Raw genomic sequence first — 26314 nt, forward strand, 5'->3', positions numbered from 1 at the left:
CTGGAGGTCTGAGACCAGGGTGCCAGCACTGTCAGTTTCCAGTGAGGACCCTCTTCCTAGCTTGCATATGGCTACCTTCTCACTCTGTCTTCACATGGCTCAAAGAAAGAGCTAGAGCAAGCTCTCCAGTGTGATTTCTTATAAGGGCACTAATCCCATCATGAGGACCCCATGCTCATGGCCTCATCTAACCTTAATTATCTCCCAAAGGTCCCAACTCCAAATACCATTACATTGGGGTTCGGGGCTTCAACATATGAATTTGGGGGGACACAATTCAGTCCACAGCAACACAGTTCTCTACCCTAATACCCACACTCTCTAACACAATTAGGAACAGACCCTGGGGCTCCATGAACCCTGACTGCAGGTTCTCAGGGGCTCCACCCCAGGCCCCCTGGGAGTCAACATGGTCTTTCCACCAATGGAGGATATCAGGCTCTCATCAAACCACTGTAAAATGAATATAAGAAAACTTAACAGTTTTGCAAGGTGGTTGTAACAATAAAAATATTTATGAAAACTGTATAAATTGTAAAGCCTACAATAATATTATTTCCATTTATTTTTATTGGTGATCTAGAAATTGGAAATGGAAACAATGATTTTCTGATTTAGCCTAATGAGGAAACTGAGCATAAAATTGTTCCCTATTAAAGATACAAGAATCTTCTTTGTGGAATAAAGTATAGTCCACCTATTAGTAGCATTCCTGAGGTAAGGCAACAAAAACAATCCTACACTCGGGCATTTGTGTTAAATACAATAACAATGATTTCTTTGCTGTTATAGTCTTGGCTTGATTTCTTTCTCAGTTTACACTGTACTTAACAGATAAGCGCTAGGCACAGAAAATCACACCTAAGCCATTAGGCTATTTTGGGCATCATATTCCCTCTGGTACTGTGGTTCTCCAGGCCCACAGAAACGCAGGGGCCACAGTTCTGAGGGTGAGTGGAGTCTCACTGTAGGATGAAGGTCTTGAGTTATGAGTGAATAACATCAAGAGAACATTGAAGATACAGCCATCGGGCTTCCCTGGTGGCGCAGTGGTTGAGAGTCCGCCTGCCGATGCAGGGGACACGGGTTTGTGCCCCGGTCCGGGAAGATCCCACGTGCCGCGGAGTGGCTGGGCCCGTGAGCCATGGCCGCTGAGCCTGGGCGTCCCGAGCCTGTGCTCCGCAACGGGAGAGGCCACAGCAGCGAGAGGCCCGCGTTGAGGGCCTCTCAACCACTGCGCCACCAGGGAAGCCCCTATATTATTAATATTATACTGTAATTATATTTTTTGTTAAGGTTGGAGGTTTTTTAATTTAAAATTTTTATCTTCTGTTTATCTTCTAGAGTCTAGGGCTATTCTGAAATTTTGAAGTTGCTAAAAAAAAAATCTTCATCTGGGATTGAAGGCATTAAATCAACAAAGGTCGTGCGTGAGTCACCAGCTTATGACTCATAGAACAACTGATAATTTCTCTGAAACTCAGAGGATGAAGTAAAATGGGACTTTTCTAAACTAGGGCAGGATAAACAATAATAAATGCTCCACCCATGTAAGTGTTTTAAAGAAATACCAAAGTAGAAATGTGTTCACGTCACCTCTTGCTCACATTCACCAGTGGCTTCCCACTTCTCTTAGAAAAACATTCTCTCTCTCAGTGTGACCTGGAGGCCTCGCACAAGCCCTGCCCACCTCGCTGACTTCTATTATTCTTCACTCTCTCCTTAGGCCATTCACACCTGTGGCTTCCTCATCTTCACTGGGTGGCTTCTATTCAAATGTCTCTCTGCTCAAGTGTCTCTTCCTCGGAGAAAGCCGCCGCCCGGCTGAGTCGAGCCGAAACAGTTGCCTCTCCTCAGTCGTTCTGGGAACCCTCATCCTGCATTAATTTTGCCATGTATCACTCATCATTATCAGCCATGAAATAATCTGTTTAGTGTTCACTGTCTACCCCAATAGGTTAGTTCCATGAGGACCAGCCTTTGTCTACCTTATTACACACTCCATATATCCCCAGGGCCTAGAAAAGTGTCTGTCGCCTAGTGTGTGCTTAATAAATACCTGTTGAAGGAGTGAATTAATAATAACAATAATATTGATAATACTACCTGTTGTTTACAGTTGAGCACTTACTATGTGCTATGCATTACCTCATTCATCTTAATGCTATGAAGTTAGATACAATTATTACCACCACTTTACTAATGAGGAATCTGAGGCTTAACAAAGCTAAATTGCTGACTTACCCAAGGTCAGACATACAGTTAAGTGTGGGATTTGAACCTAGGTCAAATGCACACATACACACACAGACATGCACACACAAACACGTGTGCACTCTTTACAGGTGAACTGGCAAAAAGAAGAATATAAGGAAACAGGATAGCTACTAGACTGCTCAACACTCCTACCAGGGCTTGGGAAGGTGACTGGAGTCAAAACTGGACCAATTTGCTTCCTGCTCTTGTTCATTCTCCTTAAAGGAGTGAAATGCTTGGCCAACATCCACAGTTGTAACCCAGAACCATGCCAACCCTCCATCGCTGAGGAGTCCTCACTGCACTCAGCAGTCCACAACACACAGTAGCATGGCCCAAAGATACAGTCCCCAGACAAACGTAACCTAACGTTGATACTTTCCAAAAATGTCTGCGCTTCCATCTACATGTTATCTTTCTAAAGGAAAGAAAAAGTTAACAAGTTACTGTTTGTCAGCCTACAGATTACTATTCAAAGATGATGTTGTCAGCAGAGAAAAGGCAGAGAAAAGATGACTAATACTTGAGAAATAAGAATGGGGTGGTATTCTTCCTTCCAGTTGGAAAGGCTTTGGAGGGGTATGCTATGAAGTAAGCTCTAAGAATACTTCTTTTCTTATCTACTCTTCAAAGTATCCTGATGAAATTATATAATTACAGTCTGCCAAATACTCCAAGGATAAGTAGAAATATAGTTAGCTGCTTAGGTTTTTGACATGTACAAAAAAGGCAGTAAGTTGACACTGTATGACTTGAGATAATTAAACAGCTGGTGCAAACTCTCATACCTGGACTCACTGTCAGCAATAAACTTCATGATCTTTGGGATATCACTTGGCTTTTTGGTACCCTGATTTCTTTTTATATATAAAGAAATATCAATATTATGATTATGACCCAAATCAGGGTTGTTGCATACATTCTGACACTAATTCCTAATGAGATAGTAAAAAGTTGCACCTGATTTCATTTTAAAGAGAAAGAAATAAGACCTGAGGCCATGATAATTATGTAAAGTAGGCTTTTAATCACTTAAATTTATGCTACTTCGGGAAAAATATATGGGCAATATACATATTAGTGGCACAAAATCTCAATGTTTACCTGATATATGTGGATACAGTATGTCTCTTTAAAACATATACAGCTACACACATACACACACACACACACACACACACACACACACAGTTGGTATTTTTATGGGAGGTTAATTATATTGATCCACTGTTAAGGAGACCTAAGCTTCAAGCTATTTTCCAATATAAAATACCAAAAAAGGTAGGGAATACATACATGTAGCACCAAGAATGGAAATTATGAATATTTTGCTATATTTCCTTAAAGAAACAAAATGTTACAGATAAAGTGGGGGCTTTCCTTGTCCTCTTTGTTCCCCATCCCAGTCCCTTCTTTTTATGTCCTGTCCAGAAAGCTAAGGCTAATATGAATTCAGAATGCATTTTCCCTCTATAAATGTAAATGGTTTTCTATATGATTAGGTATATCCATAAAAATATGTGTAACTTTTGAAATGCATTGTTAAAATCTGCATAAGTGTACCAAAGTGTGTATCATTCTGAAACTTGTTTTCCCATTCAACATATTTTTGAGAGCTTTCCATGTTGACATATTGATCTAGTCCATTCCTTTGAACTTCTCCATAATATTCCATCTTATGACTATACCATATTGAATGTATCCACTCCCCAATTGATGGATATTTAGACTAATTCTCTTTCTCACTGTTAGAAAGCTGCAGTAAGCAAGTAATAAGCATCCTTGTACATGTCCTTCTGTGTGTGTATAAAGGTTTCTCTAGGCAGGTATATATATCTTAATATGCAATTTTCAAGCCATAGGAAATGTCCAAATTGCACATTACCATGGACTACTGAATTTGTCTCCACAGTGGTTATCTAGGTCATGAAAATTTGTAGGAGTTGTCTTTACTCTTGTCTGGGGCACACTTCAAGGACTACCCACCTTGCCCCATGAGATGGTGAGGGGGGCCACCTGCAACTACAAAAGCTACAGCTCGTTTGGAGTTAGTCCTGCTCTCTTTAACTCAGTGAGTATCTCATTCAATGCAGCCACCAAAGGTGGAAGAGAAAACAAACCAAATATGACACCAATAACTAAAAGCCTTGGATTCACTTACACTACCTTGCAACAATGGCCTTTTATTCTGAACTATGAATAGCTCAATTATCAGTAATGCTGTTATTAACAAGTCAGCCTGGTAGCTATGATGTAATATAGTAATATACTTCTTAGCAAAGATGTTCTTTCCAGGGGGCTATAAAAACCAAATTACGCCCTTTCAGCTCTTGATCATAAATTCTTCTACTTTTGAGACTCTACATCTTACAGATTAATAATGAGAATCTATACTTGAAATAGCTCTGAAAGACTTTTCCTATAAAAATGAATACCAACATCTTTGAAGGTAAAGTGGGAAAGGAATAGAAAAAAATAGAAACCTACCTACATATAAATAATAATGGCTACAATTACAATCATTCTGTATGCCAGCTATTACAGAGTTAGTCACCAAGCCCTAAAAAATAGCACAGAGAATATAAACAATCTACAGTCATCACAAATTGGAGGGAGAAGATCTCAATTTGACCAAAATGTTTTTGAGGAGGAATTACTTATTTTGAAAGCCACAAACAACTTTGCAGCCTTAATGATCTGTACACAACCAATAATATACCAAGTCACTGTATTTTTATCAGATCCAGTGGGTCTTGTACTCATAAGCAACATAATGTATCAGAAGATCGGCAAAGTAACAATAAAAAAACCAACTGAACTCCGAATATATGCAAGTCACTGTTCTAAGCAATTGCTGTGTTTTTATCTCATTTAGTCTTCATAAAAAAAATCAGAGGTTAGTACTCATGATACTCCTATTTACAGGTAACAAAACAGAGATACAAGAAGTAATATAACTTGTCCAAAACCACATGGTTCCAAGTGGTAGAGCCAAGCTCTGAACCAGGCAACGTGACTCCCAGCCCATGCTTGTAACCACTATGTAACACTGCCTTTCATGAATAAGGACAGGAAGAAACCTTCCCCTGGAGACAGCAGCGATTCCTCTCGCTATTTTCTTACTTTTGATCTCTGTTCCTTATATTTCCTCTCCCTTGACTTTTCCCTCTCCCTTGCTTATGTCTCATGTCCATTTATAAAACACTCCTAGAGGGCGCCTGGATCAGGTAATGGCATTGGAGGGGTGCTCAGAAAGTCATTTGCTCCTGAAGCAAGATGTGGAAACAGGTACAGCAAGTATCATACAACACAATTCCTCATAAGCATTAGGATACTTACTTTAAGCAATAAAACATAAACTAACATTTCAATAAGATCAGAAACTCAGAATAAAATCTTGGAGACAATCATAATTGATTTTCCTTAGCCCACGTCTCTTCTTTCACCACAAGGTTTCCTTGCTGATCTTATCCATATTTCTGGTTTTAACTGTCCCAAATCTGTATCCCCAATCCTAACCTCTTTGTTGAGCTTCAAGTTTTATAATAGTCAACTGTCATCTAGACATTCCCGTCTAGATGTTCCACTTTTAAGCTAAACACACCCAACACTGGATTCTAATTGCCTTACCACCCTCTCCCCAATTCTGCATCTCCTTCTTGAATTTCCTACAGGATTTAGTGGAACCACTGTACCCAAGCTGAAACATGGGGGTCTCTACCATCACTTCCCACATCAAACCATTGCACTGATTTTACCTCCCTCAATTTCTGTTGCTACTGCTGCATACCAGGGCTGTAACACCTCTCACTATTTTGAGAACCTTCTCAGTGGGCTCCCTGCTTCAAAGTTACCCACTGCATTGCAAATAAATGAAAATCTGTGGCCCTCCCCTGCTCTGAACCTTGCTATAATTCCCTACTGCACCCAGAATAAAGCTCCTTTTCCTAATCCCAGCACTCATCTGGCCTTCAATCTCCCTGTCTTTTCCAACTCCCACCCTTTTAGTGCTCATCCTTGCATCCTATTAATCTGGGGCTCCCCAGGCCTAAATAAACTGTTTGTTTAACTAAACGTAACAAATATCCAGGGGGTTGATTGTTAAACAACACAGAGTAATACTCCTTTAGATTACGTGTAAATTATAATTTCAAATTTACTATGAGTTCAAATTTACTATGAGAAATTAAGCCTTAACATTTTTTTTCTATTGTGGTGAAAGTCAATTTTTAAATAAGAAGTAACACTCCATTAGGACATGAGAAGGGAAAAAAGTTGTTTAAGGTCCACCATCTTGTTTTTTTTTTAAATCAAGAATTGAGTTTTTCTATTTCCATTCTATTCCTTCACTGCGGCGATTGGCGTCAGAAGTTCTAAGCAGTTAAGGATTGTGTATAAGTTAGGATATAATCAGGGAAACAGGCACCGATCTTAATTCGGGGGCTTGGTTAGATAGGTGGCGGAAGAGCCAAGAAGCCAGAGTACGGTGAGAAAGCCACAGACAGCCTCCACGAGGTCCAGGTGCGAAGGATGAAGGGTGAGGGCCACGTTACCAGAGCTCAAGGTCCCCCACAGCGGGCAGAGCCATAGGTGAGAGGCAGCAGCTATCAGAGATGCCGTCTGACAGGGTACAGAGGACTCCTGAGTTGAGGAGGCAGGGCTGAGAGTCTGGGAGCAGGGCTGAGTACCATAGTGGAGGGAACTACATCGAGAGAGGGCTACAAAGATCTGCGGAGGGTTCCCCTGCAATACTGATTCCCTGCAGTTCCCCTGCAGTCTCCAGCTGAGTACTGATCAACACCTGCCTGTGAAGAAACCACCTGAGGCCAGGGCAAGAACCCCATGAAAGGATTAGAGGGCACAATCTCCAAAGCTCACACAAAGGGTAAGCTGTGACAAAGCGAGAGAGTGGCATGGACATATATACACTACCAAACGTAAAATAGACAGCTAGTGGGAGGCAGCCGCATAGCACAGGGAGATCAGCTCGGTGCTTTGTGACCGCCTGGAGGGGTGGGATAGGGAGGGTGGGAGGGAGGGAGACCCAAGAGGGAAGAGATATGGAAACATATGTATATGTATAACTGATTCACTTTGTTACAAAGCAGAAACTAACACACCATTGTAAAGCAATTATACTCCAATAAAGATGTTAAAAAAAAAAAAACCTACGGAGAGCTAGGGTTTTTTCCCTTCCTCCCTCCCTCTCATCCTCCACCTGTGCCTCTCACCAGTCTGGTGGTTAGCAGTTTTGGCTGGAATGACTGGGAACCCCAAGAGAGTCTGATGTAATTGGTCTAAGTGCAGGACGAGCATTAGGAGTTTTAAAAGCTCTCCCAGGAAGTCTAATGGTTGAGTACCACTGCAGGAGGTGAACCCAGCAGACCGGGTCCTAGAAAAAGCAGCCTGTGGAAATCTGCACCATGCCATGCAAGGTAAGGAGAGGACCTGAGAGCCAGGGGATCCAGGATCAACAAATATGGCACAAAGAGGTGGGCAGAAACAAGGAAGAGGATAGGAAGCAAAACAAACATAAACACGATCCTAAATCCTTCACTGGCTGGCTCAAATTCAGCTTCCCTCATCACCCCAGCTGCAGTTTCCTCCCTCTTATAACGCTGATTGCTATCCCTCCAATGACAAAATGTTAACAGGTACTACCTCCCAAGTGTTCTCAGTTGGTAGCCGGCGTCTTGCTGTCTGCTCTGGGTCTTCCTGCAGTGCCCACCAGGAAAGTCTGTATGTTCCTCCTCTTGCTAATTGCATCATGCACTTCCTTCTTTCCCTGACTGACTGGCTAGCTCATTTGGATTCTTAGCTACTATTAAGTAGTAATTAATGGCTAATAATGGTTAATCTATTACCCCTTCCAGATAGCATGTGCATGACAAAACTGACTTTAAGAATTTCAGGGCAGTCAGAGTTGCTTGAGTAGATTTTTGTGTGTCCCTTAAAATGTAAATAAATTTGAATCACATAACACAGGTGATGGCCTAATATTGAATAGTAATGATTTACAAATCTACAAATGATTAATTGCAATGTATTTTGATCACAACCCTACTCATGGCTGCTGAAACATTCAGCAAGGGGCATATAGCCTAAAAATACATTTATATCTCTAGTTAAAGAAATCTAGTCATCATCATTACATAAATTAGCCTAGAAATATGCTTGTAAATTCCAAAGTCTTGAGGTTTCAAATCAAAAGACATTTACTTTTTTTAGTGGAAATAGTAAACATTATCTTATTTGCCTGAGAAAGCCACTTTCCAAAGAGGACAGAACCCAAGGTCAAAATCAGAAATCATTTACTGTGTGTGTGTGTGTGTGTGTGTGTGTGTGTGTGTGCGTGCATGTGTGTTTAGACTGATAGACAGGTTTTTCCCTGAAAAACTGAGCCCAAACTGCAGAAATGTTCTAATAGTAAATGGTTCAAAATTGGACATGCTGTTTTAAAAACTGTTTCCTCATTATGAATCTATATAAAAATTTGTGACGATCCACTCTGACTCTCTTAGAATAGTTACAATCTTTGTGGTAGTGCTGACTCCTAGAAACAAACTCCCATAAGACAGTCACAGAATACTGAAAAACATGCGTGCATACATAAGGGCCAGACAGGTATCTCCTTATGATCCTACAAGGAAAACATAAAGACTGAATTCGTACAAAGATGATTTCTCTTCATCAACTAATGCATAATATTCTTCCAGTGAAAAGTTCACACTTCCATCACTACATTTTCAAACCCCCAAATCTCAACCACCACTAACTGGGCTCCAAAAACTCTCAGCAAAAGAAACATATCCATTCTACCTGAATACATGGGCATAATCTCACTACAACTATCAGAATCTTCTAAACGCAGTTAATACATTTTAATGGACAGAATAAAAATCCAAAAGAGGTAAATGACCACAAACTGATGGAACCCCAGTAGGCTTTTGGGACCAACAATGTGACAAGAGCTTTCTTCTTCCATCACATCATTAAAGAAGAAAAAAAAAAGATGCTTTTGTACGTAAAACTAGAAAATTAAGGTTAAGTGAGCCATTGGTTTTTACGTAATGAGTAACTTGTAATACTTAGGAAAGAAAACACAAGTGTAAGTTCATGTAATTACCAAAATTAATAGTAAACCCACTAGGATTTTATCACGTTCGGTATATCCCTCAGACAAAAAGCAAAGACAAAAAAGAAACTACTTTTCTTAGCATGTAAGAAGAACCTAACAATTTCTTTGAAAATAAAACCTATATACGTACTCTGTACTGAGTCAACATTCAATTAACACTATTTAGTGATTAAATCATGATGTCTAGGAACTCCACTCATGGGTAAGACCTGACAGGGTACCTTTCTGGGAATAAATGGCTGTGGTTTTTAAACACACTATTAGCCGAGGCGAGATCCTGCTCATGGCAATAACCAAGCTGAAGAAATTCATCACCGTGAGTCGGATTCATCACGGTCAATCCACACAGCTCAGAGAATGTAAACATGACCTGCACAAGGTTAAAGGACATCCCCAGCCCTTAATATTACAAGGCTTTTTTCTGATTGGTCCCAATGAGTGTGCCTCGGGGACTCTGTGTCTCTGGGAACTGCCCATACAGTGCCTGACTTTGTTTGTGACAACAAAGGGGTCAAAGATTTGAGAAACAGAAGGAACAGCACACAGCCTCCCAAAGCAAAACCAAACCAAACAAGGAAAAACACTCACAACTGTATGGGGAAAAGAATGATTCTAGGTTGAAACTTCACATTAGAAAATACTTTCTTCAGTTAGTCAAAGGGAAATTAAAGGAAAAAAGATCCATGTTTCTCAAAGCTTGTATCTATTTCTCCTTTGTAATTTCTCATGGAAACAGCAGATTTAAAGATTACCACATACACACAAACACACACAGTTGCTTTCTTTTAGTTATGGCAACTTCAAATTTTAGGGACAGACATGCCATACTTTTCTATGAGGTAAGAATGCTTAAGTGTACCTGGCTCTACCTTTTAGAGCCAACAGCAAAGCAGAAAGACTTATAAAGAGCAAGGTACTATTCAAACAACTTCAGACAAACATTAACGGTGAGAAACATTACACAAGAAACACTGGGCATTTATAGATTTTTTTGCTTAAAAGGATTACACGGGAAATTTTAGGTAGAAGCAAGATTTTTAAATAGCCCATGTCTTCGTGGCAGATAAAAACACAGAGGCTTATGTAATAATCAGAAAAAATTATGTAAGATTCTCTTCCACATAATATCATGGATTAGGGATGATGGTGGGTCACACCACAGCTTTATTAAATATAATGGACATCTTCATATACCATATATTCAAGGTCTTTCTGTGTCAGCAAGTGGCTGAGAGTAACTGAAAGCTGAAAAAACATAATCCTCTTTATCCACTTAAGCCCCTCTTCATAAATGCCTGAGACAGGTGGTCGGACCCTTCAAGGTCCATGGAATAATACAGTTGACTAAATTGGTGTTCCTGTACCTGAAAACATTTACTGTAAGATTCTCTTAGCATACAGAGCAGAAACAGCATATTTTGTGTATTTGAGATAATCCAACTAGGTTCATCACCTGCTTCCTTTTGTTTCTATTTTAAAGAGAAAGAGAAACAGAAATCCCCATTCCCACCCCAACCCAACACAAATGATAATATCCTTAAATGTGCTCAGAGGAGCCATAAACTACGAAAAGATAAAGTTCAATTGCTGAGGGGCAGCAACAGTACACATGTTCTTACCTGATGTGGCCAATCAATTCAATAAGCTTGTGACTAAAAAAATAAGCTGTCAGCTCAGACACATGGCTCAGGACTGAACAGACCCCAAAGAGGGTCGTCGTTCCATTCAGGTCCTCCAAATGCCAGTAGAGAAAGGTGAACACGAAGCCGTATCCGAAACCCATAAACCAAGCCACGAACAACACGGAGCCATACTGCACACTGCAAAGCAGCCTGATTAAGTCCCAGAAGTTGAAGGCCTGCACGTGGCTGGTGGTGGTTGGTGTCTCCTCAGAGGATTCTGTGGAGCTGTTCCTCTCTACTTGAGGGATCTCCACCTCTTTCCCTTTATTTTCACTGTTTTTGAAGTGGCTGTAGCGGAACCGGAACTGAGTAGCGACGATCAAGGCCATGGTCATGAGAACCCCAAAGACGATGAAGACAATCTGGTAGTTCCGGTATTCAGGGGGCTTACACCCCTTCCCATTGATAAGCACGTCCACGTGGGTGTAGTCAATGCCAATGCCCACGGACAGCATCGCCAGGCCCCAGCCCAGGGAGCCCCACATGCGTTGCAGTCCATAGCGGTCTCTGTGCTTTCCCAGATACTGGAGTGTTACCGTGTCCACAATCGTGACAGAGGAGGCACTGAAAAATTCTCCTATTATGACAACTACCAAGATCACCAAGAATATAGCTTCTACTTCTTGTTGATCATAAACAAGAGTGACTTGGTCAGAAGGTAAAGATTTGGTGGTAGTGACAATAGAAGTGGTTGTCTCCCAGGTTGCATTTCCTGGGGGAGCAGAGGTTGCAGTGCTTGGGTTCATGGTCAAGTTCATAACATGGTCAGTAATTTCATCAGTGTGAGGCTGCAGGGTGGGCGCACTGGTCTTGTTTGGAGCTGTCGAGAAGATGACAGTTTCCGTGACACTGTGCCCTGCTTCTAACATCTCTGACCCATTGTAAGGAGGCGGGTTCCTTTTCTCACGAATTCCTGGTGATGTAGCAATGGAAGAGACAATGGAGGAATTCGTTGGCAGGAGAGTGAACAGGTGACTTGAACTGGTGGGATGAGCTGTCGGAGGAATCTTTGGTACACACCGCAAGGTAGCAGGTTTGACAAATCCGATGCCCAGGTTGAATAAAACCCAACACAAAAGAGAAAAGAGGAGGACAATTTTGCCTTTTTTAAAGCGATCTGCAACTACACCCCAAAAGGGGGCACTGCAGAATTCAATGAAGTATCGGATACCTACCAGCAGCCCACTCTGGCTTGGTGACATTCCCAGCTGCTTATAATACACAGGCAAAAGGGGGTAAAGAGAGCCATATGCAGAGTAAAAGAAAAAATAAAAGACCTTGGAAATTAGAAGATCATTGTTTATTTTAACACAATGTTTCTCTATCCAGTCTATCTCCTCCTCAGGAATAGCAGCTGTTTCAGAGGGGGAGGGTGTTTCATTTGAAGGTGGTTCTGGTTCCCTGGAAATACCATTAAAAGGATCGGCAAGCACATATTTTCTCTTCTGTTCCTCTTCATCATCGGTTAAGATGGCAACTTTATCATCTGTCGCCATGGCTTATCACCACCATCAGAAAGTTGATGACCTTCAAAATTTTGGTTGTTGATCTGTAAAGTAAAATTTAAAAGAAGGCTTAGTATGAAAATAACAACATTTAAACATAGAGCTTCATCTTGCCGGAAACTGAGGAGTTTCAAACTACATCTAAAAATAGTAATTGTGAGAGAGAACCATCACCACTTATCACTTGCAGCCATATAGTACTGATAAAGAAAAATGGCTTTCAAAAAATCAAGTACTCGCTTTGTGGCCACTGACTGACTAATGACATCTTCTAATGACAGGTGTATAGCTCACGTTCATTCTCAATCTTTTCATTGATTCTTAGGGAAAATGTACAAATGACAGGGTTTATGTCCAAACCAAATAGAGGGAATTGAAAGTAAACAGTATTTATAGTTTCTTGGTTTTACTTTTCAAATAAATCCACTGCACTATGAAGTCCAGAATAAAGGTAGCTAAAACCGTTCAGTTTTTAGAGAAAAACAGAAATAAGCTCTTAACCACAACTGCCAATGTGATGAGAAAGACGGAGCCAATTGCACGTTTGCATCTGTAGTTGGTCACTACAGCCATGCCAATGATATCCTGGTAAGGAAGTAGTCTTTACGCTGCTTATATCACATACATTTTCCAGATGTGCTTTTATAGATTACAGTTTAAGAAAATGTCAGAAAAAAAATAGCAGATAGCATTTATTGAGCATGTACTCTGTGCCAGGCAACACTGAAAAATCTTTAAATGTATTAATTCATATTCATTAAAATAACCCTATTATCTTCTCCATTTTACAGATGAGAAAAATGAGGCATGGTGAGTTTAAATAACTCACATGTGGCAGAGCAAGGATGTGAACCCTAATATTATGGCTTTATGACACATGCTCTATTACACCACACTGAACTGCCAAATACCATATCTGGATAATAAAGTGCTATTAAACCTTTTTATGAGACAGGGTGCTTCATATGAACGATAAGCAATATATCAAAGGCATAAATTTATAGGAACTGTGCCACATTCCACCAGAATTTCCCTTTCTTCTATTATACAAATGATTAAAGAGTCAAAAGGTCTTGCTTGCATCAAGATTTGTCAAGTTGCAATGAATATAATTGGATGTAGGAGGTATACATATTAAATAGTTATTAATTCATTTCATCTTCTTTACTAGAGAGAAATAACTCCACTTGCCACCCCTTGGAACACATCTTGCTCTCCCTTTTCCCCAAATGAAGAATAAATTTCTGAAGATCTTCCAGAATCATGCTTGTAAACATTTTAAAATCTCTATATAGCTCCTAGGCAGACAATAGAAACATAATTTACTGAGGCCTGTGTAATAAGTCAGTTTATCTTTTACCCCCAAGGCCAGGTGTTAACGTAGCTATAAGCTTTGAAAACATTCATGTATTTCTTTTTCTTATGTCAAAACTTTTTTATTTGAGGTAAAATTAATATAACATAAAATTAACCATTTTAAAGTAAATGATTTAGTAGAATTAGTAGATTCACAGTGTTGTGCAACCACCACCTCTCTCTAGTTCCCAAATCACACTAAAAGGTTTTGCTCAATGTTCTCTACTTCTTTTTCTTTCTTCATTATTGCCTCTACCTACCCAAGTCAGCAGCTCCAATTCTCTTTCATTACCTGAAAAGAACGGCAATTCTCCTTTGGACTCATTTTCTAAATTAATTTCATTTTGAGCTCAAACTTGAAAGAAATATTTGTTTTTAAAACGTATAAAATTATATGACACTTCTAGATAAAAATGGCAGATTGAGTGCATCTGGTTTTACTCCATCCCTAAATCCAACTAAAATAACCACACACACACACACACACACACACACACACACACACACTTTTAAAGTCATAATCCAAGCTGGGAAAATTAAAGGGTACATAATAGCAATAAAGTAAAATTCTGGAAGCCAGAACATAGACAATCGGTAAATCACGGTAAATCTGAGAAAGCTGAAACCCTGGTTGACAATGGGAAAAGCAAGAACTAATACAATTTGTTTCTCGGAATCCCTCAAAGGCTCATGGGTTGGCCATATTAGGTTTATCTGCAAGTAAGAATGTGTGTGTTTGAGGGGGACTTGTGTTTGAGGGGGGCTTGATTAACAGAGTTAATCGAAAGTCTGGACCCCCAACTCCAAATGCCCAATTCCCTTCTCCACTCCACATAGCTAGCCAAACAACTAGAGGTTTTTCCCTCTGGAGAGGATGAAACAGAGGTTCTTGAGCCATAGAGCAACAGGAACAGTGGAGACTAGGAGTGCCATATTGAAAATAGGGGGCATTAAGTGAACATACACATCCTAGATTCAAGTCCTGGCCCCGACTCCAGCCTCCATCCCACTTACCTCACTAGGTTCCCAGAGGCTGGCAAGGCTTTTATCCTCCAAGGCTTTCATCCTCCCAGATGCTGGCAAGAACTGGAAGGTTCTCCGGGGAGAATCTGACTAGCCCGAGGGAAATGACCTCTCAATCCTGATATTGAAGCCTCCCCAACTAAAGAACCCAACCAAATCACTCCACACAGGAGTTCAGAGTCTTATCTAGCCCTGCCACTAAATATGAGCAGTCACCGAGAATTACAAGGTATTTGAGGAAAGTCTCTTCCAGGAAAGATAGAACCGAAACAAAAAGGGGAAAAAATCAATATGGAGAAAATAGAAGCTCTGTGAGGAGGAAAATATTTTTAAAAAGATATTATTAATATCTTTAGAAATAGGAAAAGAAATGCAACTATGAAACAAAAGATAATACATATTTTTTAAGGAGGAGGAGGAAGGAATAAAAGGAATGCTTGAATGAAAAAAAAAAGGTATAAAAATGTGTTATAGAAAAAAGAGCACACGGACTTCCCTGGTGGCGCAGTGGTTAAGAATCCGCCTGCCAAAGCAGGGGACATGGGTTCGAGCCCTGGTCCGGGAAGATGCCACATGCCGCAGAGCAACTAAGCCTGTGCGCCACAACTACTGAGCCTGCACTCTAGAGCCCGTGAGCCACAACTACTGAAGCCCACGCACCTAGAGCCCGTGCTACACAACAAGAGAAGCCACTACAATGAGAAGCCCATGCACTGCAACGAAGAGTAGACCCACTCGCTGCAACTAGAGAAAGCCCACATGCAACAATGAAGACCCAACACAGCCAAATAAATTTATAAATTTATTTTTAAAGAAAGAAAAAGAAAAAAGAGCACAAATGAAAAATTAACAGATGATGTGAAAGGAAAATTTGAGGTGACTTACAAAAAACAAAAACAACAATAAACAGATACCTCAACCTCATGTCATATAAAAATCAATTCCAGATGAATTGTATATCTAAAAGTAAAAGATAAAATAACATAATTTTTAGAAGAAAACACAGAAAAACATCTTGAAGATCTTAGGATAGAAAGAAGATTTATTAAATAGGACATAAAAAGTGCTAAGCATTAAGGAAGAAAAAAATAAATTGGAGTACATTAAAATCAAGAGCTTCTGTTCATCAAAAGGCAACATTAAATCTGAAATGGCAAGGCAAAGAGTAGGAGAAGGTATTCTGGTGAGGGTGAATGTTATATATATTTGACACAAGAATGTATCTGATATATAAAGAATCCTTCTTAAAATTTATAGGTAAATATCAAGTAGCCCAATAAGAAAAATGAGCAGAAGACTTGAACAGGCACTTCACAAAAGAGCTTATGCAAATGGTGAATAAATATATAAAAAGATGCTCAACTTGACTAAAGTGAGCAGTGAAAGCAAATTAAAACCAGAATGCAATAATGTAACATACCTCCAAAATGGGAAAAATAAATAAGACAAATAATACCAAGTGTTGGTGAGGATGTGGAGCAACTGGAACTCTCATATATTGCTGGTGGGAGTGTAAAGTGATACACTAATAACTGTTTGGGAATAGCTATTAAACCTGAATGTATAGCCCATGACAAGTCTAAGGTATGTATATTAAATAGTAACATAGTCACCAAATGATCTCTACAGAAATGTTCAGGACAATTTTAATAGCCCCAAACTGGGAGCAACCTGTCCACAGCAGAATACATGAGTTGTGTTATATCCATACAATGAAATGCCATATAGCAATAAAAATGAAAAAACTACAAACCTGTGCAATGACAAGGATAAATCTCACAAACATAATGTGGAATGAGAGAAGCAAAAACCAAAAGAACATATACTACATGATTCCACTGATACAGAGTTCAAAAGTTGGCAAAACTAATTTATGCTATTATAAGCCAGGTAGACTTCTGCTTCTGAGAAGATGAAGTAGACATACTTTTCCTTACTGCTCCTGCTAAGTACAACTAAAAATCTTGGACATTATATATAAAACAAACATAGAAGACTCTAAAACGTAGGCAGAAAAAGGCAGACCTGCTGGGGGCCTTGACACCCAAAGAACAACACAACGATGAGTGGGGCTAAAGAACTCAGAAACATTAATGAGGATGGACCAAAAAAAAAAAAAAAACTGGGCCTCTCCAGCCAAAGAACCAGGAAAGGGCAGCCTAGAAAACCAGAAAGCTATAGATAATTGCTCTATTCCAGTTAAGTAACACAGAGAAAGAAAAGCGTGTCCCACTCCCAACTCTACTAGCAAAGGCCAAATGGGGAACCTAGACTTCCACCTTCACCAGCTATAACAGAGCACCCCAACCCCGCAGCCGAGTTGGTGTCAGAGAAGGTCAAGTATGGAGCTGAGACTTTCATCACTGCTAGGTGGTAATGAGGCCACATCCCCACAGCGGAGGCCAAATGGGGAATCTGTGTCAGTGGAGGCCAAATGGGGAATCTGGACTTCCACCCCACCTGTCAGATTAACAAGGCACCCTTTCCCCACTGAGGTGGTGTCAGAGGAGGCCCGGTGAAGAGTCAGAACTTTCACCACCATCCAGCAGTAACAAGATTACTCCCCCTACCTCCACTGTGGTATCCACGGGAGGCCATGTGGGGAGCAGTAAAAAGACACTCCTATCCCTCCCTGCCAGGGAGGTATCAGTGGACACCTAATCATGAGCCAGAACACCCATCTCTACTGCAGGCGTCAGCACAGACTGAGTGGGGAACCTGGACTTCTACCTCCATCTGGAAGTCATGAGGCAGCGTCTCCCATTCCCTTGCCAGAGCAGTGTCAGAAAAAATCCAGCTAAAACAGAAGGCTTAAGTAAGATCCAGAGTCTCACAACATAAAACCCAAAGTGTCCAGGTTTCAATTTAAAAAACCATCATACCAAGAATCAGGAAGACCTCAAACTGAGTGAAGAAAGACGGAAGATGCCAACACCAAAATGAGACAAACGTTAGAATAAGGTAACAAGGATTTTTAAACGGCTATCAAAAATGCTTCAACAAGCAATTACAAACATGCTTGAAACAAATGAAAAAAATAGAAAGTTGAGGCACAGAAATAGAAAGTCTCAACAAAGAAATATAATATATAAAGAAAAACAAAATGGAAGTTTTAGAACTGTAAAATACAATAACCAAAATATGAAAAACTCAATGCATGCACTCAACAGCAGAATGGAGGAGAGAGAGGGAAGAATCAGTGAGCTGAAAGAATAATAGAAGTCATACAATCTGAACAACAGAAAGAAAATAGACTGAAAAAAATTAACAGAGCCTCACCTGTGGGACTATAACAAAAGATTGAACATTAATGTCATCAGAGTCATTGAAGGAGAAGAGGAAAAAAAAGGGCAGTACTGAATTACTCAAAGGAATAAAGGCTGAAAACTTCTCAAATTGGCAGAAGACATAAACATACAGATTCAAGAAGCTGAATGAATTCTAAACAAGAGAAACCCACACCAAGACACATCATAGTCAAACTATTAAAACCAAAGACAAAGAAAAAATCTTGACGGCAGAGACAGGAATCACAACTTACCAACAGGGGAAAAGCTATTCAAATGATAGCAGATTTTTTATCAGAAACCATGGACACCAGAAGGAATACAATATTTTTTAAATGCCGAAAGAAAAGAATTATCAAATGAGACTCCTGTATCCAAAAAAAAAGTCCAAAACCCAGAAAACTATGGACCAATATCCCTATAAACACAGACACAAAAATCCTTAACTAAATGTTAGAAAAGAAAATTTAGCAATATGTAGAAAGAATTGTGCATATGACCATGTGGGAGTTATTCCAAGGATGCAAGGCTGGTGCAATATTTGAAAATCATTCAATGTAATCCACCATATAAACAAGGTAAAGAAAAAAAAGTATCACGATCCTATTAATTGATGCAGAAAAAAGCATTTGACAAAATTAAACACTCATTCAGGAAAAGTCTCAGAAAAATAGGAATAAAGGGGATCCTCCTTAACTTGATAAAGATCGCCTATAAAAACCCACAGAGGGGCTTCCCTGGTGGCGCAGTGGTTGAGAGTCCGCCTGCCAATGCAGGGGATATGGGTTCGTGCCCCAGTCCGGGAAGATCCCACATGGCACGGAGCGGCTGGGCCCGTGGGCCATAGCCGCTGAGCCTGCGCGTCCAGAGCCTGTGCTCCGCAATGGGGGAGGCCACAACAGTGAGAGGCCCGCATACCGCAAAAAAAAAAAAGAAAAACCCACAGGTAACATTACACTTAATGGTGAAAGACTGAATGCTTTCTCTCTAAGATAGGGAAGAAGGGAAGACTGTCTGGTTTCATCATTCTTATGCAACTTTGTGTTGGAAGTTCTAGCCAGTGCAATAAGAAAAGAAAAGGAAACAAAAGGCATACAGATCAAAAAGGAAGAAACTGTCTCTATTTGCAGTTGGCATGACTGTCTATGTAGGAAATCCCAAAAAAGCTACAAAAGCTTCTAGAAAGAATATTTCAGTATAAATTAACAAAATATGTACAGGACTGTATGCTGAAAACTACAAAATGCTGATAAAAGAAACTAAAAATTTAAATAAATGGAGAACCATACCATGTTCATGGGGTGGAACACTCAACACAGTAAAGACTTCAATTATCCTCAAATTTATATACAGTTTTAACACAGTCCCTATCAAAATCCCAACAAGATTTTTTTGTGGATATAGGTGAGATTACTCTAAAATTTATCTGAAAAGGAAAGGGAACTAGAATAGCTAAAGCAATTTTGAAAACGAAGATTTATTACTTAGCCACATACTAATCACCACTATGTGGTACTGGTGGAAGAACAGACACATAGATCAATGGGACAGAACAGAGAGCCCAGGAATAAATCCACAAAAATATGTCCAAGTGATATTTGACAAAGATGCAAAAACAATTTGATGGGAGAAAGAGAAAAAACTTTTCAACAAATAGGGCTGGTGCAATTAGTCATCAATAGGCAAAAAATGAATGTCAACCTAAGTCTCATACCTTATATGAATACTCACTCAAAATGGATTCATGGATTTAAATGTAAAACTGTAAAACTTTTAGGAAAAAAAAACCTAGGAGAAAATCTTCGGGTTCTAGTGCTAGGCAAACGATTCTTAGACTTAACACCAAAAGCATGACTCAAAAAAGGAAAAAATGAAAATTAGACTTTATCAAAATTTAAAACTTTTGCTCTGTGAAAGGCTCTATTAAAAGAATGAAAAACAAGCTATGAACTGGGAGAAAATATTTGCAAGCCACATATTCAACAAAGGGCTAGTATCTAGAATATGTAAAGAATTCTCAAAACTCAACAGAAAATATACCAAACAATCCAATTAGAAAACAGACAAGACATGAAGAGACATTTCACCAAAGAGAACATACAGGATATACAGATGCAAATAAACACACGAAAAGATGTTCATTGTCATTAACCGTTAGGAAAATGTAAATTAAAAACATGATACATCACTATACACCTATAAGACTAGCTAAAATAAAAATAGGAACACCACCGACTTCTGACAAGGATAAAGAGAAACTAAATCCCTCATACACTGCTGCTGGGGATGTAAAATGGTACAGCAACTCTGCAAAGCAGTTCGGCAGTTTCTTATAAATCCAAACAACGTGACTACCACGTGACCCAGCAACTGCACTTCTGGGCAGTTATCACAGAGAACTGAAAACTTATTTTCACACAAAAACCTGTACACAAATGTTTACAGCATCTTTATCAATAATAGCCCAAAACTGGAAGTAACTCAGATGTCCTTCATGGATGAATGGTTAAACAAACTGGTACCTCCATACCATGGGAAATTGTTCAGCAATAAAAAAGAATAGGGCTTCCCTGGTGGCGCAGTGGTTGAGAGTCCGCCTGCCGATGCAGGGGACACGGGTTCGTGCCCCGGTCTGGGAGGATCCCACGGGCCGCGGAGTGGCTGGGCCCGTGAGCCATGGCCACTGAGCCTGCGCGTCCGGAGCCTGTGCTCCGCAACGGGAGAGGCCACAGCAGTGAGACAGGCCCGCGTACCGCCAAAAAAAAAAATAAAATAAAACAATAAAATAAAAAGGAATAAATGATTGACACATACAATAACCTGATTGAATCTCCAGAGAATTATGAAGAGTGAAAAAAGCCAATCTCAAAAGATTATCCACTGTATGATTCCATTCATATATCATTCTCAGACTGACAAAATTATTGAAATGGAGAACATATAAGTGATTGTCAGGGGTTCAGTAGCGAGTAGAGGTGGGAGGAAAGAGGAGGCGGCTACAAAAGGGCAACGTGAGGGATCTGGTGGTGATAAAAATGTTCTGTATCTTGACTGTATCAACGTCAGTATCCTAGTTGTGCTATTATACTAAAGTTTTGCAAGATGTTACCACTGGGGGAAAGTGGGTACTGGATAAATGGTCTATATCTGTATTATTTCTTATAACTGTATGTGACTCTATAATTATCTCAGAATAAAAAAGATTAATTTAAAAAATTCAAGATAGTAATTACCCTTGGGTAAGGTAGTAGCTAGAAGGAGTTCTGGGGTCCTGATAATTTGGGGGTTTTGGGGTTTTTTGTTTTTGTTTTTATCTGGATCTTTATTAAATGGAAGTATTCACGTTATAAAGTCAGTGAACTATATTATTTTTCAACAACAAAAAAAGAACTTAAAATATGAAGCGAAAAAGAAAAGAGATGAAACTAGCAGAGAAAAGACAAGACAAATATAGGATCACCCAGAAAGTCAAGTACCCAAAAAACAGGAACTCCAAGAGAAAAATAGAGAAAATTGAGAGATAGGAATCTTTTTAATTCAAGAAAATTTCTCAGAACTGAAAGATATATGAGTTGTCTGAAATGACCACGGAGTACTTAACACAGTGGATAAAATACATCCAAGCCAAAGTACATCATCAAGCTTTCAGAACATTAGGACAAAGAGACGACCCTACAAACTTTCAGAGAATAAAATGTGTCACATACTAAGGATCAGGGACCAGAATGGCTTCAGATATCTCAACAACAACACTGGAAGCTGTACTCAACCCAATTATCATTCAAGTTTATAGGTAAAAGAAAGACATTTCACATATGCAATTTCTCAAAAAAAAAATGTACCTCTCATATACCCTTTCTCAGGTTGTGCACTGCCAAAACAAAGGAATAAAACAAGAGAGAGTAAGACATGGAATTTAGAAAATAAGAGAACTAACATAGGAGAGAGGCAAAGGGAATACGGCATGCTGGTGACTGGAGATCCCAGGATGACACAAAAGGCGGCCAGTGTAGCTGGGTCAGGTGTGCAGGCTCCAGGAGAGGCTTTGTCAGCAAAGTGACACCGGCAGAATACCAATAGATCTGAATGTCCTAAGAGGAAATTTAGACCACTGGTGAAGAGTTTAGGGATGAATTACTGGTAAGTTTAGAGAAAGGTAAACAAAACACTACAAGAAAACAAAAAGTTGCACAAGAAAAGAAAAATAATCATAGTTCACTACATGTCTCAGCTTCGATCACATAGTCATACTAATGTAAGGAAGGGCTACTGAACTAACCAAAATTGCCACGTAACTATATGGGGAAGATAGGGAAATGAGAAGGCTGAATGGGCACAGAGAGCCGGGACAGCATGGAGAGTAACTCTGTATCTTCCATAGTGGGAAGACAACAGATAATGCCTACATTTAAAAATCATGAATTAAGAATACAAGCTTTTTATTTCAAAATGCACTGGTGAATATCAAAATAATCACCTTAAAGACAGAGAATGCAGTTGCCTCTGGGAGGGAAAATGTGGAGGGATGTCGTAGAAGTCTGATTTAAAAAAAAAAAAAGAAACAAGTCTTGTAAACTTGCTAATTTTTTTTAAAAAAGCTTTGTACATGCATAACTCACCTAAAAAATAAAAATCAAAGCTAAAAAAGAAATATGCAGTCACATGGGCTTTGTCTTGGTACAAGATAATCAAAAGCAGCTGCTAGTATCTTTCTCTCACAGACTAAAAATAGTTTTCAGAATTGTACAGAAGGAATGCTGACTGCATGAATTCTTGTCAGGTGGCTTTTATTTAATTATCCTCCATAAGTCAACTGCTGCTTCTATAACAAGTAGGTCAGAGAAGGACACAAAGTTACCTTTAAAAAGCATAATTCCCAAATTGTTCAAGTGATGATGAAGAACTGAATCAACCCCCAAATGCTCATTCAAAGCTGCAAAATATATTACATTAGGAGGTTGATTTAAACCTTGATGAGTGACTTCCCCTAAACCACTCATTCCTCTCCATCTGATTCAAATGATTTTTAATTATCATAGGTTATGCAAAGTTTTTCTTGTTAACATGAGTCCAGATGTTAAGTAGTTGTCAAAATATCAACAAATGCAAAGTAGTGAAGAAAATGTTCCTGTAAAATGGCATTCAGTACCTTTTATATGAATGTCACATTCAATAACTTCTATATGAATTTCAAATCTAAAAATACAAACAAACAAAAACTTTTAGTTTCAACTCTGGACATTAGTGTTTAGACTCAATATTTTCAGGTCATATTTAGATACTGATGAAAAGGAACTGAAATAATCACATTGTGAACAGAGAAACAAAAAAAAGTATAACTACAGTCATCTACGTAATCAAAGTATCAGGGACAAAAAAGAAACAAATGAACCCCCCAAAAACCTCTGCATTTTAATAAAATTAAAATATGTCCCAAAGCAGGGCATGCTTTGGATGACTTAGATTACATTTAATTTGCCATAAGGATTGATAGAGTAAGTATAAGGAGAAGTTAGAATATTTACATGCTGTATGAAGTACTTAACCTGTTTACAAATCTAGGGGAGACTTTTTTTATTTAATAGTCCACCAACATGAACCCATTAAGCTAATATTTTGTTTTAAACTTCTGAACCTTAAAGATTTTTTTAAAGAAACTTTAAAAAAGAGAGAAGACATTTCAAATTATAAACAGAAATAAATCTATGAATTTCTCTAGAAAAATCTATATTACAGATTTGCAGTTAATCCTACTTGGATAAGAAGGGCTTTTGTTTGTTTTTTAGAAAAGCTTTCTCACTTGGCACTCTCTAATGATAGCAATCAACATCATTACTGTGAACATACATAACACAGCCTTTTAAAACCTGGAAGGGCATTCATTCTACTGGTACCTACACTGAGTCATTAAAAAACAGCAGCTATTTCTGAATTATTGATGAGAGGTGATGAAATCATTCTTGTTAAAATTGATAGCTTTCTTCATTAAATATTTAAATTAAAGCTGCTCAAAATTACATTGAGTTATCCACAAATACATGAGTATGGAGATGGATTCAACTTTTGAAGAAAGAAAATCTTAAACCTGAATATATTCCTTGGAATAATAATTGCCAAAGGTCAGATCTGCCAACGCTATGATAATGTGTGCTCTAATGTATCAGTGACATAACTACCAGTGATGGAGAGGAAACAATCCCTGGATTACTGGGACATTCCTCCTGGCACCACAGCTATCAACACGATGTTGCCCAGAGACCAGGACTGAAGGTGCAAAATGGGGAAATCCACTTCCTGAACCCTCAGAGCTATAGCTCTACCCTGTCAACTCTTACTGACCACTCTCTATGCTTCTGAGCAATGTGAATCCCAGAGCAGAACTCTAATCACTGCTGCAGTGTATTCCCAACATAGACATACAGAAGCTCCTCTAAATGAGCCTTCGCATCCTGGTATTTACATACTGTACTGTGAACATTCAGTTCAACCCCCAGCATTTTCCAGAATAGAGCTTTCCTCAGAAGCACAGCACTCAATTTCAATTCCAACACATCTTTTCTCAATAAGGATTGCTTTAGCATCTGCTACACATTTAGCCAATGTCATGAAAAAGAAATATAAGGTTGATTTTACAACAGTTACACATGCTACAAGGGCATTAAGGTGTGCAAAGGTGAATGACTATTTTGGAACCTTCCTCTTCCTTTTGCAGCATTTTGACGTGGCTCCTTTATGGCTACATCAGATTGTGAAAGAATCAAACTAGCTCTAGTTTTGTCAGCCCCGATTCTCCGGAGTCTAGTTTGAGCCCTGCAGGCACTCAGTGCTACACCCACAGGCTCCCCACAGCTGCTAGCGACAGCATTCCACTTGGACTGAAACTCTTCCCAGAACCCAGAACCTGCTGTCCTTGTCATTCCTGATGGACCTTTCCCAGGCTCACAGCAAAACCTGTCTGCTAGGTGACAAACTGATCCATACAGTGGTTAATTCACAGCCTGTGGTTGTCCCCCTTGGACAACATTTTTGTATTTTAATAAGTTTTCAGTGGGCTATATTATTTTCACTATTATTACTAACTACACCACCACAACACTTAAATAACACTTGCTATGGGCTTAAAATGTACTAACTCATTATTCCTCACAACAGTTCTCTGGGGTAAACATGATTACTTTCCTCACTTTACAGATGAGGAAACTGAGGCACAAAGAAGGTAAATAATTATCCCAATGTCACACAGGGAATATGCAGCAGAGCTGGGATTCAAATCCAGACAGTCTGTGCTCTTAGCAGGTACTGCCTGTCAACCCACTGTGCCACTTACTAGACAAAGAGGTCTTGGGCCTCGAAGACTTTATAGTTGACAAGGTGAGCCCAAAACACAAGGAAGATTTAAATGACAAGTCAGAGGAATAATACAAGAGAAGTCACAGAACACTGCATAATTAACCAAAAATGTTACTGATGACAGGGGTGCTTCTGGAGTTCAGAGTAGAGAGTCCAAACTCCAGATGGGAGTTGTCAAGAGAATGAGGGACTCAACTTGAACCTTGAAAGATGTGTACGATTTGCCTTAGACAAAGGATGGAAAAACTACTCCAGGATGCAGGAAAGAAAAGACAGCAGGAGATCCTTACAAGGTTAATACTGGGGCTGAAGGGCAAACGAGGCTAGCAAACAGCAATAGATTACAGATGCCCTCAAGTATCAAGCTGAGGGATGACTGGGTAGAATACAAAATACTACATCAGAGAGTTATAGTGAAGATAAAGACATGCTTTCTTTTTTAATCCCACAAGCATGAATTTAACACCAACCATTAGATGGGATGCATGCTTGGTGATCAATAATTCAAATGGCGTAAAGACGTAGTCCCTGCTATCAAATCCAGTGGAGAGAGAGAGGCAGGGGTCTCTCCACAACCATAACCTGCTGTGCCAAATGTTAAAATAGGTGCAAGCACGGGTGACACAGGAGTCTCTGGGGTGGGGCCTTAAGGGGAGCCTTAGCAGATGAGTAAGCGTAACCCACAAAGGAGGACCATGGAAGGTGCTGATCAAGAAA

At 39.4% G+C, this 26314-nt stretch overlaps 1 protein-coding gene across 2 annotated transcripts in view; it reads right to left on the reverse strand.

Annotated features, from left to right (window-relative positions):
* The window catches only part of MFSD6 (major facilitator superfamily domain containing 6), a 73437-nt gene that overhangs the window by 35158 nt on the left and 11965 nt on the right, over positions 1–26314 (reverse strand). For both annotated transcript variants that reach the window (XM_060152436.1, XM_060152437.1), the window contains exon 2: positions 11014–12625. In XM_060152436.1, the coding sequence (XP_060008419.1) occupies positions 11014–12572 (1559 nt within the window). In that variant the 5' untranslated portion in view covers positions 12573–12625. The remainder of the gene's footprint in view (positions 1–11013; positions 12626–26314) is intronic.

This window comes from Lagenorhynchus albirostris, chromosome 6 (assembly GCF_949774975.1).
Source record: "Lagenorhynchus albirostris chromosome 6, mLagAlb1.1, whole genome shotgun sequence".
Classification (NCBI taxonomy): Eukaryota; Metazoa; Chordata; class Mammalia; order Artiodactyla; family Delphinidae; genus Lagenorhynchus; species Lagenorhynchus albirostris.